The sequence below is a fragment of the Oncorhynchus mykiss genome, chromosome 27, assembly GCF_057628025.1.
Source record: "Oncorhynchus mykiss isolate SJ-2025 chromosome 27, ASM5762802v1, whole genome shotgun sequence".
NCBI lineage: Eukaryota > Metazoa > Chordata > Actinopteri > Salmoniformes > Salmonidae > Oncorhynchus > Oncorhynchus mykiss.
In genome coordinates this window covers 17,854,224-17,873,637 of record NC_143048.1, presented here as the reverse complement: position 1 = coordinate 17,873,637, position 19,414 = coordinate 17,854,224, and the positions used below count along the sequence as shown (strand labels likewise).

Here is a 19,414-nt window from a genome sequence, read left to right as displayed (position 1 = left end):
GGTTAAGAATACGTAAAATGTCAGCCTTGTTCTCCTGCGCCATCAAGGCTTTGTTGGGGTGGAGTTCCCATGATTCCTGTGGTCAATCCAAGATATGGCTGCCTCATGCATAAAACACACACACACACACACCCACTGTATCTTTAGCACTGAGTGTATTAATATTGACTGCCAATGTATCTCCAAGGCCTGCCTGTGGGCCAGGGTGATTGAAAAGACAGAGAAAGCAATTTAACCTCCACTAAATCAATTTTAATAGACTAATTAGATTGCCTTTAAAAACACATGAGAAAGCAAAGGCTTGGGACCCAGAGTGAGTCTCAGTGTCATATTATTGGCGTAGGGCCCATCCCAAATGGCATCCTATTACCTAGAGAGTGTACTACTTTTGCCCAGCGCCCTATGGGCCCTGGTCAAAAGTTGTACTCTATATTGGGAATGGGTTGCTATTTGGGACACAGTGTCGGCAAAGTACAGAGAGACTGGGATCCAGAATGTAATATTGACTTGGCCTCTGTTCCAGAGTTATGGTGGAAGAATGAAACACTCTATCAAAGGCCAACAGTTGGGTTGTAAAGTCATGTATTTCTTGATTTATCCATTGACCAACTAATTACTGTAATATCAATAGCAGATCTTACTAAACTCCTGGAGGGCTGTGGCGTTTTTTTTTACCATGACAACATGGCAGGACACATTCAAATGCCTCATTTGGCCCAGGGGGCCGTTTGTTTGACCACCCTGCTCTAGGAGTTGTCTGTCTACGAAATCTTAAACATCAGTTATATACTGAACATCATATGCTCTATCTACTGTATGTAACTTATTGTCTTCTTGTTTCTCCCTCAGCCAATTGGAGCATTGAACCCGAAGCGTGCAGTGTTCTATGCAGAGCGCTACGAGACATGGGAAGAGGACCAGACCACCCCATATCACTACAACACCCACTACTCCACCGCTAACTCCACCCTGCTCTGGCTGCTCAGGATAGTACGTACTCTATACCCCATCCACCCAATACCCTATTCCTTGTACCCTATACCTGCAAAAGTGGGTTGTTGATTTTTTTTTAAAGTCCATTATCATTTCTACGTTCTTTCTATCTGATTTTAGTCGTTTGAGTGTAGACGTACAGTACCAGTCAAAAGTTTAGAAACACCTACTCATTCAAGGGTTTTTCTTTATTTTTACTATTTCTTGTAGAATAATATTGAAGACATCAAAACTATGAAATAACACATACCAAAAATTTGTTAAACAAATCAAAATATATTTTATATTTGAGATTCTTCAAAGTAGCCACCCTTTGCCTTGATAACAGCTTTGCACACTCTTGGCATTCTCTCAACCAGCTTCATGAGGTAGTCACCTGGAATGCATTTAAATTAACAGGTGTGCCTTGTTAAAAGTTAATTTGTGGAATTTCTTTCTTCTTAATGCGTTTGAGCCAATCGGTTGTGTTGTGACAAGGTAGGGGTGGTATACAGAAGATAGACCAAATCCATATTATGGCAAGAACAGCTCAAATAAGGAAAGAGAAATGACAGTCCATCATTATTTTAAGGCATGAAGGTCAGTCAAGAACTTTGAAAGTTTCTTCAAGTGCAGCCACAGAAACCATCAAGCGCTACGATGAAACTGGCTATCATGAGGACCGCCCAGGAAAGGAAGACCCAGAGTTACCTTTGCTGCCAAGGAAAAGCTCATTAGAGTTACTAACCTCAGAAATTGCAGCCCAAATAAATACTTGACAGAGTTCAAGTAACAGATACATCTCAACATCAACTGTTCAGAGGAGACTGCGTGAATCAGGCCTTCATGGTCGAATTGCTGCAAAGAAACCACTACTAAAGGACACCAATAAGAAGAAGAGACTTGCTTGGGCTAAGAAACACAAGCAATGGACATTAGACCGGTGGAAATCTGTCCTTTGGTCTGATGAGTCCGAATTTGAGATTTTTGGTTAGAATTCAAGGTACTCTTAACCAGCATGGCTACCACAGCATTCTACAGTGATACGCCATCCCATCTAGTTTGCGCTTAGTGGGACTATAATTTGTTTTTCAACAGGACAATGACCCAACACACCTCCAGGCTGTGTAAGGGCTATTTGACCAGGAAGGAGAGTGATGGAGTGCTGCATCAGATGACCTGGCCTCCACAATCACCCGACCTCAACCCAATTGAGATAGTTTGGGGTGAGTTGGACCGTAGAGTGAAGGAAAAGCAGCCAACAAGTGCTCAGTAAAGCTGTCATCAAGGCAAAGGGTGGCCACTTTGAAGAATCTCAAATCTCAAATATATTTATATTTGTTTAACACTTTGTTGGATATGGTTATTGGTTATTGGTTATTTCATAGTTTTGATGTCTTCACTATTGTTCTATAATGAAGAAAATAGTAAAAATAAAGAAAAACCCTTGAATGAGTAGGGTGTCCAGACGTTTGACTGGTACTGTAAGTCGTTTTTTATCCAAAATAATATGTTCAAAATGGTAGCTAGTATGTTAGTTAGATAGTAAGTCACACAATCTACACAGTTGAAAGGACATTGACGCTATATAGTGTTTAGTAAATACCAGTGGAATCCAAATGGTGAGATAAAGGGTTAGCCCTCTTGGGGTTTGGCCATATTTGATATGTTAGGCAGTTCGTTAATTGGAGAAAGCTTGATGGGGAGTTAGTAGCACCCTCCCCCTGTTCTCCCTTTGCCTGCCACTCTCCTCCTCCTCTCCCCCTCGTTAGCAGAGGGTCTGTTGAATTAGAAGAGTTCCTCTGACAGCACTTACACCGCTCCTCACTCCCCACACTCCTCCTCTCCTCCGTCTCTCCTCCTCTCCACCCTACATCCCTCCATCAGAACACTGTCTCCATCTCAGACTTGGAACACCACATACGGCATCAGCCAATTACCACCGTCGCTCCCGGCGACCAGAAAGCACTGTAATTAATACTCCCTAAGGCATTGTGGGTAATGTACAGTAGGGGAGGACAGACAGACAGACAGACAGACAGACAGACAGACAGACAGACAGACAGACAGACAGACAGACAGACAGACAGACAGACAGACAGACAGACAGACAGACAGACAGACAGACAGACAGACAGAGACACTTGTCTGGCACAAGAACCTCACATACACAGACACAGAAACACACCATAGATGTGGTAAAGAGGTCAATGGAACTCGACCCAAACAATAGAAATGCCATGGAAAGGTATTGGGGAAAGATTGCGAATCTCCTCTTTGCCCTCCAGCAAAATTACACTACATTTAGGCTATTGATTATATGTGTATTGTGTACTTCTAAATGTTATGCAGTGAAAACAGCTAAATATATCAAAATCATACTTTAGTAATCACATTGTGGGCCTGTTACAATACATCAATCATAACGGATTTGAACAATATCCACTTTGTTAGATCAGATTTATTGAATGTGCATCAGTCCGGCGTCCTTCTTCTAATTCTGGGCTCCCGAGTGCGGTCTATGGCACTGCATCTCAGTGCTTGAGGTGTCACTACAGACCCTGGTTTGAGTCCAGGCTGAATCAAAACCGGCCATGATTGGGAGTCCCATAGGGTGGCACACAATTGACCCAATGTCGTCTGGGTTTGGCTGGAGTAGGCCGTCATTGTAAATAATAATTTGTTCTTAACTGACTTGCCTAGTTAAGTAAAGGTTAAATAAATACAATTTAAATTCTATCCCCCACAGTCTGCGTTCCATTGACCTCTTTACCACATCTATGGTTCCAATAAGAGACATTCTCATTGTCCCTTCTCTCTGTCACAACCAGTAGAATTCAGCCATTAGCTCTCCTTAGAGGAGTAGAAATGATTCATTCTGAACATGCAATAGAAAATCTAGTTCGCTGACAGTATGGTTTGGAATGGGGGTGTTATGTGTGTTCTTTTGTTTGTTTGTGTGTGTCTGTGTGTCCATGAAACATCCTTTGCTCAAAGTAAAATGTGTGTGTGTTTTCTCTTGCAGGAGCCTTTCACCACGTTCTTCCTGAAAGCTAACAACAACAAGTTTGACCATCCAGACCGGACCTTCTCAGCCATCACCCGCTCCTGGAGGCACTGCCAGAGAGACACCTCAGACGTCAGGGTGTGTGTCTTTGTGTGTGTGTGTGTGTGTGTGTGTGTGTGTGTGTGTGTGTGTGTGTGTGTGTGTGTGTGTGTGTGTGTGTGTGTGTGTGTGTGTGGCCATGAAACAACCTCTGCTCAATGTAAATACTCTGGATCTGTGTCCACGGTGGATCTGTTCATCGGTTTCCAACCCAGAAGGAAACGTCACAATAAAATATATATCCCATGAATTATAAATAACACTGTTCTCAAACTGAGGAACAGAGACATGGTACACTGTGCATAACTAAAACACTTAAAAATACATACTTGATTTACCTCTTATATAAAAAAACATTACTTTAAAAAAGAAAGGAGTGCTGTACTCTATGTGAACAAAGGCTGAAGACAAAGAAAGAAATCCTCTCCTTCCATCCTCAGAAGAGCAGTCAGAGGTTGTATCCCAAATGGCTCCCTATTAGCCCTCCTCAAAAGTAGTGCATTTTATAGAGAATCGGGTGCCATTTGGGACACAGACAGAGAAACGCTGAACCACCACCACGGTCACTCTGTAACACAGCGGGAACAGCTCTGACCTCAAAGTGTCAGATATTTCTAGAACACCCCGTGTCGGGTTAGTGTTGCCCCAGGCAATTAATATAGCATTAATGACAAAAGCTATTTAAAATGTAGTGTTTTATGTCCGGACAGGGCTTTTCCTGGGCTCGGCTTGGGGAGGAGGGGGAGAGAGCAGCACACCAGCCAACATGCCCTGTTAACAAATACATGCTACTTTAAACTACTTATATGTCTGTCTGTCTGTTGAAACACACAGAACATGGCTGCTGGTCTATCAGCACAAAGGAGACAGAGACAAGATATTACAACCGCAGCAGTGTTTCGTTATGTATTAGTAACAGGAATTATTCTGCTAAATTGTTTCATCTATACACACAGTTCTACCTTCATACACACAGTTTTACACAGTTATACGCAGGTGCACGCAGTTACCTATGTACACAGTTACCTACATACACAAAGTGTTACCTACATTATGACACAGTACAGGACTGGGGGAGTGGGAGTGGGCCTTAGCAGGGGTGGGCTGACCACCTACAAGAGCAAGTCAATATGGAGCGACCTTGTTCTAGCATCCCCCCACCCTCCTCCACTTCACAATTCATTTTTTAACAGTGTTAATAATCCATGTCTCTGTGTCCCCACTAGTGTGTGTGTGTCATGTGCATGCTTGCCTGCATGCGTGTGTGAGTGAAAGAGGGAGAGGCAGACTTGTCTATGAGTAGTCCCAGTAACAGTACCAGTAACCCCCCAGAACGCTGCCAGTGTGTCACCCGAAGGGATCTATGTTGTTAGCTGTTAGCTGTCTATGGAGGCTTTTAGCTATCTATGCAGCCTGTTAGCTATCTATGGGCTTTTAGCTATCTATGCAGCCTGTTAGCTATCTATGCAGCCTGTTAGCTATCTATGGGCTTTTAGCTATCTATGCAGCCTGTTAGCTATCTATGCAGCCTGGTAGCTATCTATGGAGGCTGTTAGCTGTCTATGCAGCCTGTTAGCTATCTATGCAGCCTGTTAGCTACAGTGCCTTGCGAAAGTATTTGGCCCCCTTGAACTTTGCGACCTTTTGCCACATTTCAGGCTTCAAACATAAAGATATAAAACTGTATTTTTTTGTGAAGAATCAACAACAAGTGGGACACAATCATGAAGTGGAACGACATTTATTGGATATTTCAAACTTTTTTAACAAATCAAAAACTGAAAAATTGGGCGTGCAAAATTATTCAGCCCCTTTACTTTCAGTGCAGCAAACTCTCTCCAGAAGTTCAGTGAGGATCTCTGAATGATCCAATGTTGACCTAAATGACTAATGATGATAAATACAATCCACCTGTGTGTAATCAAGTCTCAGCATAAATGCACCTGCACTGTGATAGTCTCAGAGGTCCGTTAAAAGCACAGAGAGCATCATGAAGAACAAGGAACACACCAGGCAGGTCCGAGATACTGTTGTGAAGAAGTTTAAAGCCGGATTTGGATACAAAAATATTTCCCAAGCTTTAAACATCCCACGGAGCACTGTGCAAGCGATAATATTGAAATGGAAGGAGTATCAGACCACTGCAAATCTACCAAGACCTGGCCGTCCCTCTAAACTTCCAACAAGACAATGATCCAAAACATAAAGCAAAATCTACAATGGAATGGTTCAAAAATAAACATATCCAGGTGTTAGAATGGCCAAGTCAAAGTCCAGACCTGAATCCAATCGAGAATCTGAAAACTGAAAACTGCTGTTCACAAATGCTCTCCATCCAACCTCACTGAGCTCGAGCTGTTTTGCAAGGAGGAATGGGAAAAAATGTCAGTCTCTCGATGTGCAAAACTGATAGAGACATACCCCAAGCGACTTACAGCTGTAATCGCAGCAAAAGGTGGCGCTACAAAGTATTAACTTAAGGGGGCTGAATAATTTTGCACGCCCAATTTTTCAGTTTTTGATTTGTTAAAAAAGTTTGAAATATCCAATAAATGTCGTTCCACTTCATGATTGTGTCCCACTTGTTGTTGATTCTTCACAAAAAAATACAGTTTTATATCTTTATGTTTGAAGCCTGAAATGTGGCAAAAGGTCGCAAAGTTCAAGGGGGCAGAATACTTTCGCAAGGCACTGTATCTATGGGCTTTTAGATATCTATGCAACCTGTTAGCTATCTATGGAGGCTGTTAGCTGTCTATGGAGGCTTTTAGCTATCTATGCATCCTGTTAGCTATCTATGGAGCCTGTTAGCTATATATGCAGCCTGTTAGCTATCTGTGGCGGAAGTTAGCTATCTATGGACTGTTAGCTATCTATGGGCTGTTAGCTATCTATGCAGGCTGTTAGCTATCTATGAAGGCTGTTAGCTATCTATGCAGGCTGTTAGCTATCTATGGAGGCTGTTAGCTATTTATGCAGGCTGTTAGCTATCTATGGAGGCTGTTAGCTATCTATGCAGCCTGTTAGCTATCTATGCAGCCTGTTAGCTATCTATGCAGCCTGTTAGCTATCTATGGAGGCTCTTAGCTATCTATGCGCTGTTAGGTATCTATGCAGGCTGTTAGCTATCTATGGAGGCTCTTAGCTATCTATGCAGGCTGTTAGCTATCTATGCAGGCTGTTAGCTATCTATGGGATGTTTGCTATCTATGCAGGCTGTTGGCTTTCTATGGAGGCTGATGGCTCTCTAAGGAGGCTATTAGCTATATATGGAGGCTATCAGCTATCTATGGAGACTATTAGCTATCTATGGAGACTGTTAGGTATCTATGGGCTGTTAGCTATTTTTGCAGGCTGTTAGCTATCTATGGAGGCTGTTAGCTATCTATGGGGGCTGTTGTCTATCTACGGAGGCTAGTAGCTATATATGGAGGCTAGTAGCTATCTATGGAGCCTGTTAGCTATCTATGGAGGCTCTGTGATTGACTTGTTCAGCCCATTAACAGGCTGTTGCTGTATTAATGGCTGACAGGGGAGCTGGGCTCGAAAACGGAGCTGGCAGCTTTAACAGCTTGGAGTTTTGACAGGGAAGTTTACAAATAGAGAGTGTAAGGGGGAGGGAGGGAGGGAGAGAGAGAGAGAGGAAGGGTTGGAGGGGAAGAGAGTGAGGGAGAGAGAGGACCGAGAAATAGACAGGGAGGGAGGGAGGGAGGGAGGGACAGCCTCAAGTTTTGTGGTCCGTTGGAGGGTGAAATGTGACCAACAGCAGACTCCAGTATTTTATTGGGGTGTTTCCTGTCATGCCACCTTCCTCTGTAAACCCTGATTTACCGTCCTAAAGCCCTGCCTGTAATCCTCCTGTAGTTATCAGCCCATAGGCAACAGGCCTGGTCAAACTCCCATAGGCCTGGTAAAAACCAACAGTATTACAGAACACGACAAACACTGCTTTCATAAAACAGCCCTCATACTAGCGCTGAACCAGCTAGGAGGCCAAGCACATTGTAAACACACACATACACAGTCACTGACATACACACACACACACACACACGCGCGTGCACACACACACACACACACATATGCACGCACGCACGCACACACCAACACGAAGTCACCCCCCACACATGGCATGCACAAACATGGCACACATACAAACACATGCACCTCCTGACAGACACAGGCCTAGATAAACAGAGTTGAAATGCTTTTAAATGGTTTTCTAATGAGGGCTCTGACAGAGAAAGGAGGGAGGTGCCACATTCCTGTTGTGCACATGGTCCAATGTACAGAGGCATCTGTAAGAGAGAGATGAGTGGAGTTGAGTGGAGGGGAGGAGAGGAGAGGAGGCTCTGTGATTGGCTAAAGCAGTGGCCACTAACTGGTCGATCTTCAAGGCCTTGCGATCCCAAAAAATTGCACTGTTGGTCTTAGATGTATTTGATTCAGTTGGGCCTAAAATAGTTTATACAAAATATTTTGGTGTGACTCCTTTGTGGATGATGTTAAACATATTTGTTGGTCTGATGTGATTATTAATGAGGAGCCTCCAGACACTGCACTTGATGCATTTATGAAATTGCAGACTTTCAGCATGCTTATAGAGAAGGGCACTCAACATGTACTGCACTGACACAAATGACTGATGATTGGTTGAAATAAATTGATAATACAAAGATTGTGGGAGCTGTACTGTTAGATTTCAGTGCAGCCTTTAATATTATTGACCGTAACCTGTTGTTGAGAGAACGTATGTGTTATGGCTTTTCAACCTCTACCATATCGTGGATTCAGACCTAATGTCAAACATGTAAAGTGTGGTGTACCGCAGTGCAGCTCTCTAGGCCCTCTACTCTTTTCTATTTTTTACCAATGACCTGCCACTGGCATTAAACATGTGTGTCCATGTATGCTAATGATTCAACCATATACACATCAGCAAACACAGCTAATGAAGTCACTGAAACCCTTAACAAAGAGTTGCAGTCTGTTTTGGAATGGGTGGCCAGTAATAAACTGGTCCTGACTATCTCTAAAACTAAGAGCATTGTATTTGGTACAAGTCATTCCTGAAGTTCTAGACCTCAGTTGAATCTGGTAATGAATGGTGTAGCTGCTGAACAAGTTGAGGAGACTAAATTACTTGGTGTTACCTTAGATTGGAAACTGTCATGGTCAAAACATATACTGTAGATCCAATGCTTGTAAAGACGGGGAGAGGTCTGTCCGTAATAAAGAGATGCTCTGCTTTTTTGATACCACACTCCACAAATCAATTCCTGCAGGCTCTAGTTTTATCTGATGTTAATTATTGTCCTGTCAAATAGTCAAACGGTGCATAGAAGGACCTAATTCTTGCAGCTGGTCCAAAACAGAGCGGCATATCGTGCTCTTCATTGTAATCAAAGGGCTAATATTAATACCAATACCAATACCAGCAGCAGCTACTCCTCCTGGGGTCCAGCAAAATTAAGGCAGTTTATACCATTTTAAAAACATTACAATACATTCACAGATTTCACAACACACCCTGTGCCCTCAGGCCCCTACTCCACCACTACCACATATCTACAGTACTGAATCCATGTGTATGTATAGTGCATATGTTAACATCTGTGTGTGTGTATGCATGTGTCTGTGCCAATGTTTGTGTTACTTCACAGTCCCCGCTTCTTGATTCACCCATCCTGTTAGCGGGATCATTTTCATCAACATCCTCTGAATTGCAGAGCGCCAAATTCAAATTAAATTACTAAAAATATTTCATTTTCATGAAATCACAAGTGCAATATAGCAAAACACAGCTTAGCTTGTTGTTAATCCACCTGGCATGTCAGATTTCAAAAAAGCTTTTCGGCGAAAGCATACCAAGCGTTTATGTAAGGACATCTCTCTCAGCAGAGAAAAACATTACAAAAAGCTAGCAGCCAAGAAAATTGGTCACGAAAGTCAGAAAAGCAATAAAATGAATCGCTTACCTTTGATGATCTTCGGATGTTTGCACTCATGAGACTCCCAGTTACACAATAAATGTTCCTTTTGTTCCATAAATATTATTTTTATATCCAAAATACCTCCATTTGGTTGGTGTGTTATGTTCAGAAATCCACAGGCTCGAGAGGTCACGACGGGGCAGACGAAAATTCCAATTCCGTAAAGTTCGTAGAAACATGTCAAACGTTTTTTTATAATCAATCTTCAGGTTGTTTTTACAATATATAATCGATAATATTTCAACTGGGACTGTAGCTTCTTCAATAGGAGAGAGAGAGAAAATGTCTGCTCCAAACTGTTGCACATGCAAAACGCTACTGGCACCCAGCCATATAATGATGCGATGTGATCTTTCCCGCTAATTTTTTCAAAATAAAAGCCTGAAACTAGGTTTAAAGACTGTTCACAACATGTGGAAACCATAGGAAAATGAATCTGGTTGATGTCCCTTTGAATGGAGCGAAGGCAGGCAATGGAACAGAGAGCTTTCAGGAAAAACAGCACCTCCGGGTTGGATTTTCCTCAGGTTTTCGCCTGCAATATCAGTTCAGTTATACTCACAGACAATATTTTGACAGTTTTGGAAATTTTAGAGTGTTTTCTATCCTAATCTGACAATTATATGCATATTCTAGATTCTGGGACTGAGAAATAGGCAGTTTCATTTGGGTACGTTTTTCATCCAAACATCAAAATACTGCCCCTACACTCAACAGGTTAGACAGACAGCTTGGTGCATTCAACATGTCAATACCTCTCATAAATAAAAGTAGTGATGAAGTCAATCTCTCCTCCACTTTCAGACAGGAGAGATTGACATATTAATATTAGCTCTCTGTGTACATCCAAGGGCCAGCTGTGCTGCCCTGTTCTGAGCCAACTGCAATTTTCCTGATTCTTTTTTTGTGGCACCTGACCACACGACGAAACAGTAGTCAAGGTGTGACCAAACTAGGGCCTGTAGGACCTGCCTTGTTGACAGTGTTGTTAAGAAGGCAGAGCATCACTTTATTATAAACAGACTTATCCCCATTTTAGCTACTACGGCATCAATATGTTTTGACCATGACAGTTTACAATCTAGGGTTACTCCAAGCAGTTTAGTCATCTCAACTTGCTCAATTTCCACATTATTTATTACAAGATTTAGTTGAGGTTTATGTTTAGTGAGTGTTTTGTTCCAAATACAATATTTTAAGTTGTAGAAATATTTAGGGCTAACTTATTCCCTGCCACCCAATCTGAAACTGCAGCTCTATGTTGAGTGTTGCAGTCATTTCAGTTGCTGTAGCAGCTGACGTGTATAATGTTGAGTCGTCTGCATACATAGACACCCTGGTTTTACTCAAAGTCAGTGGCATGTCATTAGTAAAAATGGAAAAAAAACAAGGGGCCTAAACAGCTACCCTGGGGAATTCCTGATTCTAACTGGATTATATTTGAGTGGCTTCCATTAAAGAACACCCTCTTTGTTCTGTTAGACAAGTAACTCTTTATCCACATTATAGCAGGGTGTGTAAAGTCATAACACATGCGTTTTTTCATCAGCAGACTATGATCGATAATGTCAAAGGCTGCACTGAAGTCTAACAAGACAGCCCCCACAATCATTTTATCATACATGTTTCTCAGCCAATCATCAGTAATTTGTGTAAGTGCTGTGCTTGTTGAGTATCCTTCCATATAAGCATGCTGAAATTCTGTTGTCAATTTGTTTACTGTAAAATAGCATTGTATCCAGTCAAATACAATTTTTTCCAGAAGTTTACTAAGGGTTGGTAACAGATTGGTCGGCTATTTGAGCCAGTAAAGGGGGCTTTACTATTCTTGGGTAGCGGAATTACTTTAGATTCCCTCCAGGCCTGAGGGCACACGCTCTCTATGTGGCAAATAGGAGTGGCAATATCGTCTGCTATTATCCTCAGTAGTTTCCTATCCAGATTGTCAGACCCCGGGGGCTTGTCATTGTTGATAGACAAGAAAAAAATGTAACTCTTCCACACTGACTTTACGGAATTCAAAAGTACAGTTCTTGTCTTTCATAATTTGGTTCAATATACTTGGATGTGTAGTGTCAGCGTTTGTTGCTGGCATGTTATCCCTAAGTTTGCTTATCTTGCCAATGAAAAGTAATTAAAGTAGTTTGCAATATCAGTGGGCTTTGTGATGAATGAACCATCTGATTCAATTAATGAATTAGCTGAGTTGGCTTTATTCCCAAAATTTCATTTAAGATGCCCCAAAGCTTTTTACTATCATTCTTTAAATAATGTATCTTTGTTTCATAGTGTAGTTTACTTATTTTTTTTTTACTTTAGTCACATAATTTCTTAATTTGCAGTAGATTTGCCAATCAGTTGGGCTGCCAGACATAATTGCCATACCTTTTGCCTCATCCCTCTCAACCATACAATTTTTCAAATCCTCATCAATCCAAGGGGATTTAACAGTTTTTACAGTCATTTTCTTAACGGCTGCGTGGATTTGGATACTGCTTTAAAACAAATGTATGCAGCATTAGTAGAGATGTGATCAATACATGTTGATGATTTAATTCCTGTGCTGTTTGTAACTACCCTGGTAGGTTGACTTACAATCTGACCCAGGTTGCAGGCACTGGTTACAGTTTGAAGTTTTTTCTTGAGTTGGCAGCTTTATGAGAGCCAGTCAATATTTAAATCACCCCAAAAATATAGTTCTCTGTTGATATCACATACATTATCAAGCATTTCACACATATTATCCTGACAGTGACTGTTAGCACTTGGTGGTCTATAGCAGCTTCCCACAAGAATGGGCTTTAGGTGAGGCAGATGAACCTGTAGCCATATTACTTCAAAAGTATTTAACATTAGATCGTCTCGAAGCTTTACAGGAATGTGGTTCTGAATATAGACCGCAACACCGCCGCCGTTGGCATTTCTGTCTTTTTGGTAGATGTTATTAACCATGTATTGCTACCACTGTATCATCAAAGGTGTTATCTAAGTGAGTTTCAGAGATAGTCAGAATAGGAATGTCATCTGTTACAAGCAAGTTATTGATTTTGTGGACCTTGTTCTTAGGCTACATATGTTAATATGGGCTATTTTTAGCACTTTTCTGGGTTGCTTGATTGTTTTTAATTCTTTACTGGGAAGCTTATCAGAGGTAGACTTACTCATGTTATTTACATTGGAGCTGATGTTCAGGGTGAGCTGCATAAAGTGGTCTTCCTACTATTGCGCACCACCTCAGTGCTCAGTGTAACAGTGTAACTCTGGTTTATAGGCTTATGATTACTTCTTACAATAGCTGTACGATAAACATATGTATTCGATGCAATTAGGAGTACATACATTAAATTACTTACATTGTGTTTCCCAATGCCCCTAAGATGTACATTTGATGCAGCATTATGACGACTCATTGTCACAATGGTAGGGATTAACTGAGCTGGTCTTGGATCATTTACCAGTCATTGTTTCAATGCAGGCTTGAAATGCGTGGAGAAGGTCTAGGAGCCAAGATGATTTGGATGGACTCTGTCATTCCTGTAGAGTATCTTCTGTTTCCAGAAGGTGTCAAAGTTATCAATAAAAGTGACTCCAGCAGAGCAACAGTAGTCTTTTAGCCAGACGTGTAATGACAGCAGTCTGCTGAAACGTTCACACCCGCGGCCCAACAATGGTACTGGACCTGAAGTTATTGGCCGTCTTTTAATGCTAAAATCAGTTCATTTTCAGATGTTCAGAGCTAGCCCTCCTGATGTCATTCTACCCCACACGGACTACGACAGTGTCAGCTCCTGGAATCTGCGGTAGAACAGCCTTGTTATGTCCTGTACTCGTGCTCCTGGGTAGCACAGGGTTTTTGCCTTGGGGACCGAGATGTTTCTTACCATAGAGCTGCCTATGGTGACAGCTGGTGATGTTGAATGCGTCTTCAGGCAGCCTCGCGGTCTGGTGAGGCTTGGAGCTCCGAGGATATCTCTTGGCTAAGAGTTGAGGAAAGACTGACTGCGTCACTTCTTGTTTTTATAAGAAACAATGTGTTGAAAATTCAAAATTGTTTGCCTAGTCAACTTACACACAGCACTGACACACACACTTACCCTACCAGACAGGCCACCAGGGGTCTTTTCAGAGTTCCCAGGTCCAGAACAAATTCAAGGAAATGTACAGTATTTTACAAAGTAATGAGTGCATAAAACTCCCTTCCTCCTTATACAGTGCAAGTAAACAGAAAATCTAGTTTCAAAAAACAAATAAAGCAACACCTCAAGGCACAACGCCTCTCCCCATGTGACGTACTTGTTGTGTGTATGTACTGACATGTACAGTACCAGTCAAAAGTTTGGACACACTTACTCATTCAAGTTGTTTGTTTTTTTAAAACTATTTTCTACATTGTAAAATAATGTTGAAGACATCAAAACTATGAAATAACACAAATGGAATCATGTAGTAACCAAAAACTTGTTAAACAAATCTAAATATATTTTATATTTTAGATTCTTCAAAATAGCCCCCTTTGCCTTGATAACAGCATTGCACACTCTTGGAAATCTTTAAACCAGCTTCATGAGGTAGTCACCTGGAGTGCATTTAACAGGTGTGCCTTGTTAAAAGTGAATTTGTGGAATTTCTTTCCTTCTAATGCATTTGAGCTAATCAGTGGTGTTGTGACAAGGTAGAGGTGGTATACAGAAAAAAAAGAACAAGTCCATATTAAGTCCATATTATGGCAAGAACAGCTCAAATAAGCGATACGTTACGTTAAGACATGAAAGTCAGTCAATGCCAAAAATTTCAAGAACTTTGAAAGTTTCTTGAAGTGCAGTCGCAAAAACCAGCAGGCGCTATGATGAAACTGGCTCTCATGAGGACAGCTCCTTCAAGTTGGATGGGTTCCTGCTGGGGTACAGCAATCTTTAAGTCATAGCACAGATTCTCAATTGGATTTAGGTCTGGGCTTTGACTAGGCCATTCCAAGACATTTAAATGTTTCCCCTTAAACCAGTCGAGTGTTGCTTTAGCAGTATGCTTAGGGTCATTGTCCTGCTGGAAGGTGAACCTCCATCCCAGTCTCAAATCTCTGGAAGACTGAAACAGGTTTCCCTCAAGAATTTCCCTATATTTAGCGCCATCCATCATTCCTTCCGTTCTGACCAGTTTCCCAGTCGCTGCCAATGAAAAATATCCCACCTTCTTCCATATGTTTGTGGAGTCTCCCACTGCTGCATTATTTTTTTCTGGCAACTCTTCCATAAAGCCCAGCTCTGTAGAGTGTACAGCTTAAAGTGGTTCTATGGTCAGATACTCCAATCTCCACTGTGGAGCTTTGCGGCTCCTTCAGGGTTATCTTTGGTCTCTTTGTTGCCTCTGATTAATGCCCTCCATGCCTGGTCTGTGAGTTTTGGTGGGCGGCCCTCTCTTGGCAGGTTTGTTGTGGTGCCATATTCTTTCCATTTTTTAATAATGGTGCTCCTTGGGATGTTCAAGTTTTGGATATTTTTTTATAACCCATCTGTACTCCACAACTTTGTCCCTGACCTATTTGGAGAGCTCCTTGGTCTTCATGGTGCCGCTTGCTTGGTGGTGCCCCTTGCTTAGTGTGTTGCAGTGTTGCAGACTCTGGGGCCTTTCAGAACAGGTGTATATATACTGAGATCATGTGACATATCATGTGACATTTAGATTGCACACAGGTGGACTTCATTTAACTAATTATGTGACTTCTGAAGGTAATTGGTTGCCCCAGATCTTATTTAGGGGCTTCATAGCTAAGTGGGTGAATACAGATGCACCCACCCCTTTTCCGTTTTTTAAATGTAATTTTTTTTTTAAACAAGTTTTTTTTTGTTTTTTTTCACCAATTTGTACTATTTTGTGTATGTCCATTACATGAAATCCAAATAAAAAATCAATTTAAATTAAAGGTTGTAATGCAACAAAATAGGAAAAACACCAAGGAGGGTGAATACTTTTGCAAGGCACTGTATAGACAACTGCTGCATACAGTCCATGGAGCAATGGATTCTGGAGAGACAAACACTCACAGAGATCATGCTGAAAGTGAAGCAAGACAATGGAGGTGACTGGAAAATAGCCCTAGATTGGGCTTTGATGGCAAAAAACTCAATGCACAATGTTTATGGCTACAGCCCATACCAACTAGTGTTTGGGCAGAACCCTAATCTACCCTCTGTACTGGTTGACAAGCCACCATCACTAGAAGGGATCAGTGTGAGTGCATGGGTGGGACAGCACCTTTCAACACTACATGCAGCGAGAAAAGCATTCACTGAAGCAGTGTTCAGAAAGAATTCACAGGGCTCTGCGTAAACAGATAGAAAAATGGCACCGAAGAATATGGCTGACGTTTTACATTCTCCCAACCAATTGTGCTATTTTGTTATTTTTTTGTTTTGTTTTGTGCAACTTGTTTTTTTACTTTTGTGTACAGTTGTGGCCAAAAGTTTTGAGAATGACACAAATAGTAATTTTCACAAAGTCTGCTGCCTCAGTTTGTGTGATGGCAATTTGCATATGCTCCAGAATGTTATAAAGAGTGATCAGATGAATTGCCATTAATTACCAAGTCCCTCTTTGCCATGCAAATGAACTGAATCCCAAAAAACATTTCCACTGCATTTCAGCTCTGCCACAAAAGGACCAGCTGACATCATGTCAGTGATTCTCTCGTTAACACAGGTGTGAGTGTTGACGAGGACAAGGCTGGAGATCACTCTGTCATGCTGATTGAGTTCGAATAACAGACTGGAAGCTTCAAAAGGAGGATGGTACTTGGAATCATTGTTTTCCCTCTGTCAAACATGGTTACCTGCAAGGAAACACGTGACGTCATCATTGCTTTGCACAAAAAGGGCTTCACAGGCAAGGATATTGCTGCCAGTAAGATTGCACATAAATCAACCATTTATCGGATCATCAAGAACTTCAAGGAGAGCGGTTCAATTGTTATGAAGAAGGCTTCAGGGCACCCAAAAAAGTCCAGCAAGTGCCAGGACCGTCTCCTAAAGTTGATTCAGCTGCGGCATCGGGGCACCACCAGTACAGATCTGCTCAGGAATGGCAGCAGGCAGGTGTGAGTGCATCTGCATGCACAGTGAGGCGAAGACTTTAGGAGGATGGCCTGGTGTCAAGAAGGGCAGCAAAGAAGCCTCTTCTCTCCAGGAAAAACATCAGGGACAGACTGATATTCCGAAAAAGGTACAGGGATTGGACTGCTGAGGAATGGGGTAAAATCATTTTCTCTGATGAATCCCCTTTCCGATTGTTTGGGGCATCCGGAAAAAAGCTTGTCCGGAGAAGACAAGGTGAGCGCTGTGTCATGGCAACAGTAAAGCTTCATGAGACCATTCATGTGTGGGGTTGCTTCTCAGCCAAGGGAGTGGACTCACTCACAATTTTGCCCTAAGAACACAGCCATGAATAAAGAATGTTACCAACACATCCTCCGAGAGCACCTTCTCCCAACCACCCAGGATCAGTTTGGTGATGAACAATTCCTTTTCCAGCATTATGGAGCACCCTGCCATAAGGCAAAAGTGATAACTAAGTGGCTCTGGGAACAAAACATCGATATATTGGGTCCATGGCCAGGAAACTCCCCAGACCTTAAAACTTCTTACAGCTTAAATTCCGTTAACGGGATCGATTTGACAACAGCCAGTGAAAGTGCAGGGCGCCAAATTCAAACAACATAAATCTCATAATCAAAATGCCTCAAATATACAAGTATTATACACCATTTTAAAGATAAACTTGTTGTTAATCCCACCACAGTGTCCGATTTCAAAAAGGCTTTACGACGAAAGCATACCATGCGATTATGTTAGGTCAACACCTAGTCACAGAAAAGCACAGCCACTTTTCCAGCCAAAGAGAAGAGTCACAAAAAGCAGAAATAGAGATAAAATTAATCACTAACCTTTGATGATCTTCATCAGATGACACTCATAGGACTTCATGTTACATAATACATGTATGTTTTGTTCTATAAAGTTCATATTTATATCCAAAAATCTCAGTTTACATTGGCGCGTTATGTTCAGTAATGTTTTGCTTCCAAAACATCCGGTGATTTTGCAGAGAGCCACATCAATTTACAGAAATACTCATCATAAATGTTAATGAAAATACAAGTGTTATACATGGAATTAAAGAGATCCTTCTCTTTAATGCAACCGCTGTCAGATTTCAAAAAAGCTTTACGGAAAAAGCACACCATGCAATAATCTGAGTACAGTGCTCAGGCACCAAAACAAGCCACACAGATACCCGCTATGTTGTGGAGTCAACAGAAGTCAGAAATAGCATTATAAATATTCACTTACCTTTGATGATCTTCATCGGACTGCACTCCCAGGGATCTCAGTTCCACATTAAATGTTTGTTTTGTTCGATAAAGTCCATCATTTATGTCCAAATACCTCCTTTTTGTTCACGCATTTAGTTCACAAATCCAAACTCACGAGACGCAGGCACTTAGTCCAGACGAAAAGTCAAAAAAGTTATATTACAGTTCGTAGAAACATGTCAAACGATGTATGTTTTTAACATAAATCTTCAATAATGTTTCAACTGGACAATTCCTTTGTCTTTAGAAATGAAAAGAAACGCAGCTCTCTCACAGCAACGCGCATGATTTAGCTCATGGCATTCTGCCAGACCTCTTAGTCAAACAGCTCTTATTCGCTCCCCCTTCGCAGTAGAAGCCTGAAACAAGGTCCTAAAGACTGTTGACATCTAGTGGAAGCATTAGGAAGTGCAATCGGACCAAATTTACACTGTATCTTGGATAGGCAAAGACTTGAAAACCTACAAACCTCAGATTTCCCACTTCCTGGTTGGATTTTTTCTCAGGTTTTTGCCTGCCATATGAGTTCTGTTATACTCACAGACATCATTCAAACAGTTTTGGAAACTTGAGTGTTTTCTATCCAAATATATTAATAATATGCATATCTTAGCTTCTGGGCCTGAGTAGCAGGTAGTTTACTCTGGGCACCTTAATCATCCAAGCTACTCAATACTACCCCCCATCCATGAGAAATTAATCTCATTGAGAACTTGTGGTCAATCCTCAAGAGGCGGGTGGACTAACAAAACCCCATAAATTCTGACAAACTCCAAGCATTGATTATGCAACAATGGGCTGCCATCAGTCAGGATGTGGCCCAGAAGTTAATTGACAGCATGCCAGGGCAGATTGCAGAGGACTTGAAAAAGAAGGGTCAACACTGCAGATATTGACTCTTTCCATCAACTTCATGTAATTGTCAATAAAAGCCTTTGACACTTATGAAATGCTTGTAATTATACTTCGATGTTCCAT

At 41.5% G+C, this 19,414-nt stretch overlaps 1 protein-coding gene across 3 annotated transcripts in view; it reads left to right on the top strand.

Annotated features, from left to right (window-relative positions):
* LOC110507646 (neurobeachin) overlaps positions 1-19,414 on the top strand; it is a 340,890-nt gene that overhangs the window by 283,099 nt on the left and 38,377 nt on the right. For all 3 annotated transcript variants that reach the window (XM_036965229.2, XM_036965231.2, XM_090224708.1), the window contains 2 exons: positions 850-990; positions 3,998-4,117. In XM_036965229.2, coding sequence (XP_036821124.2) covers positions 850-990; positions 3,998-4,117 — 261 coding nt within the window. The remainder of the gene's footprint in view (positions 1-849; positions 991-3,997; positions 4,118-19,414) is intronic.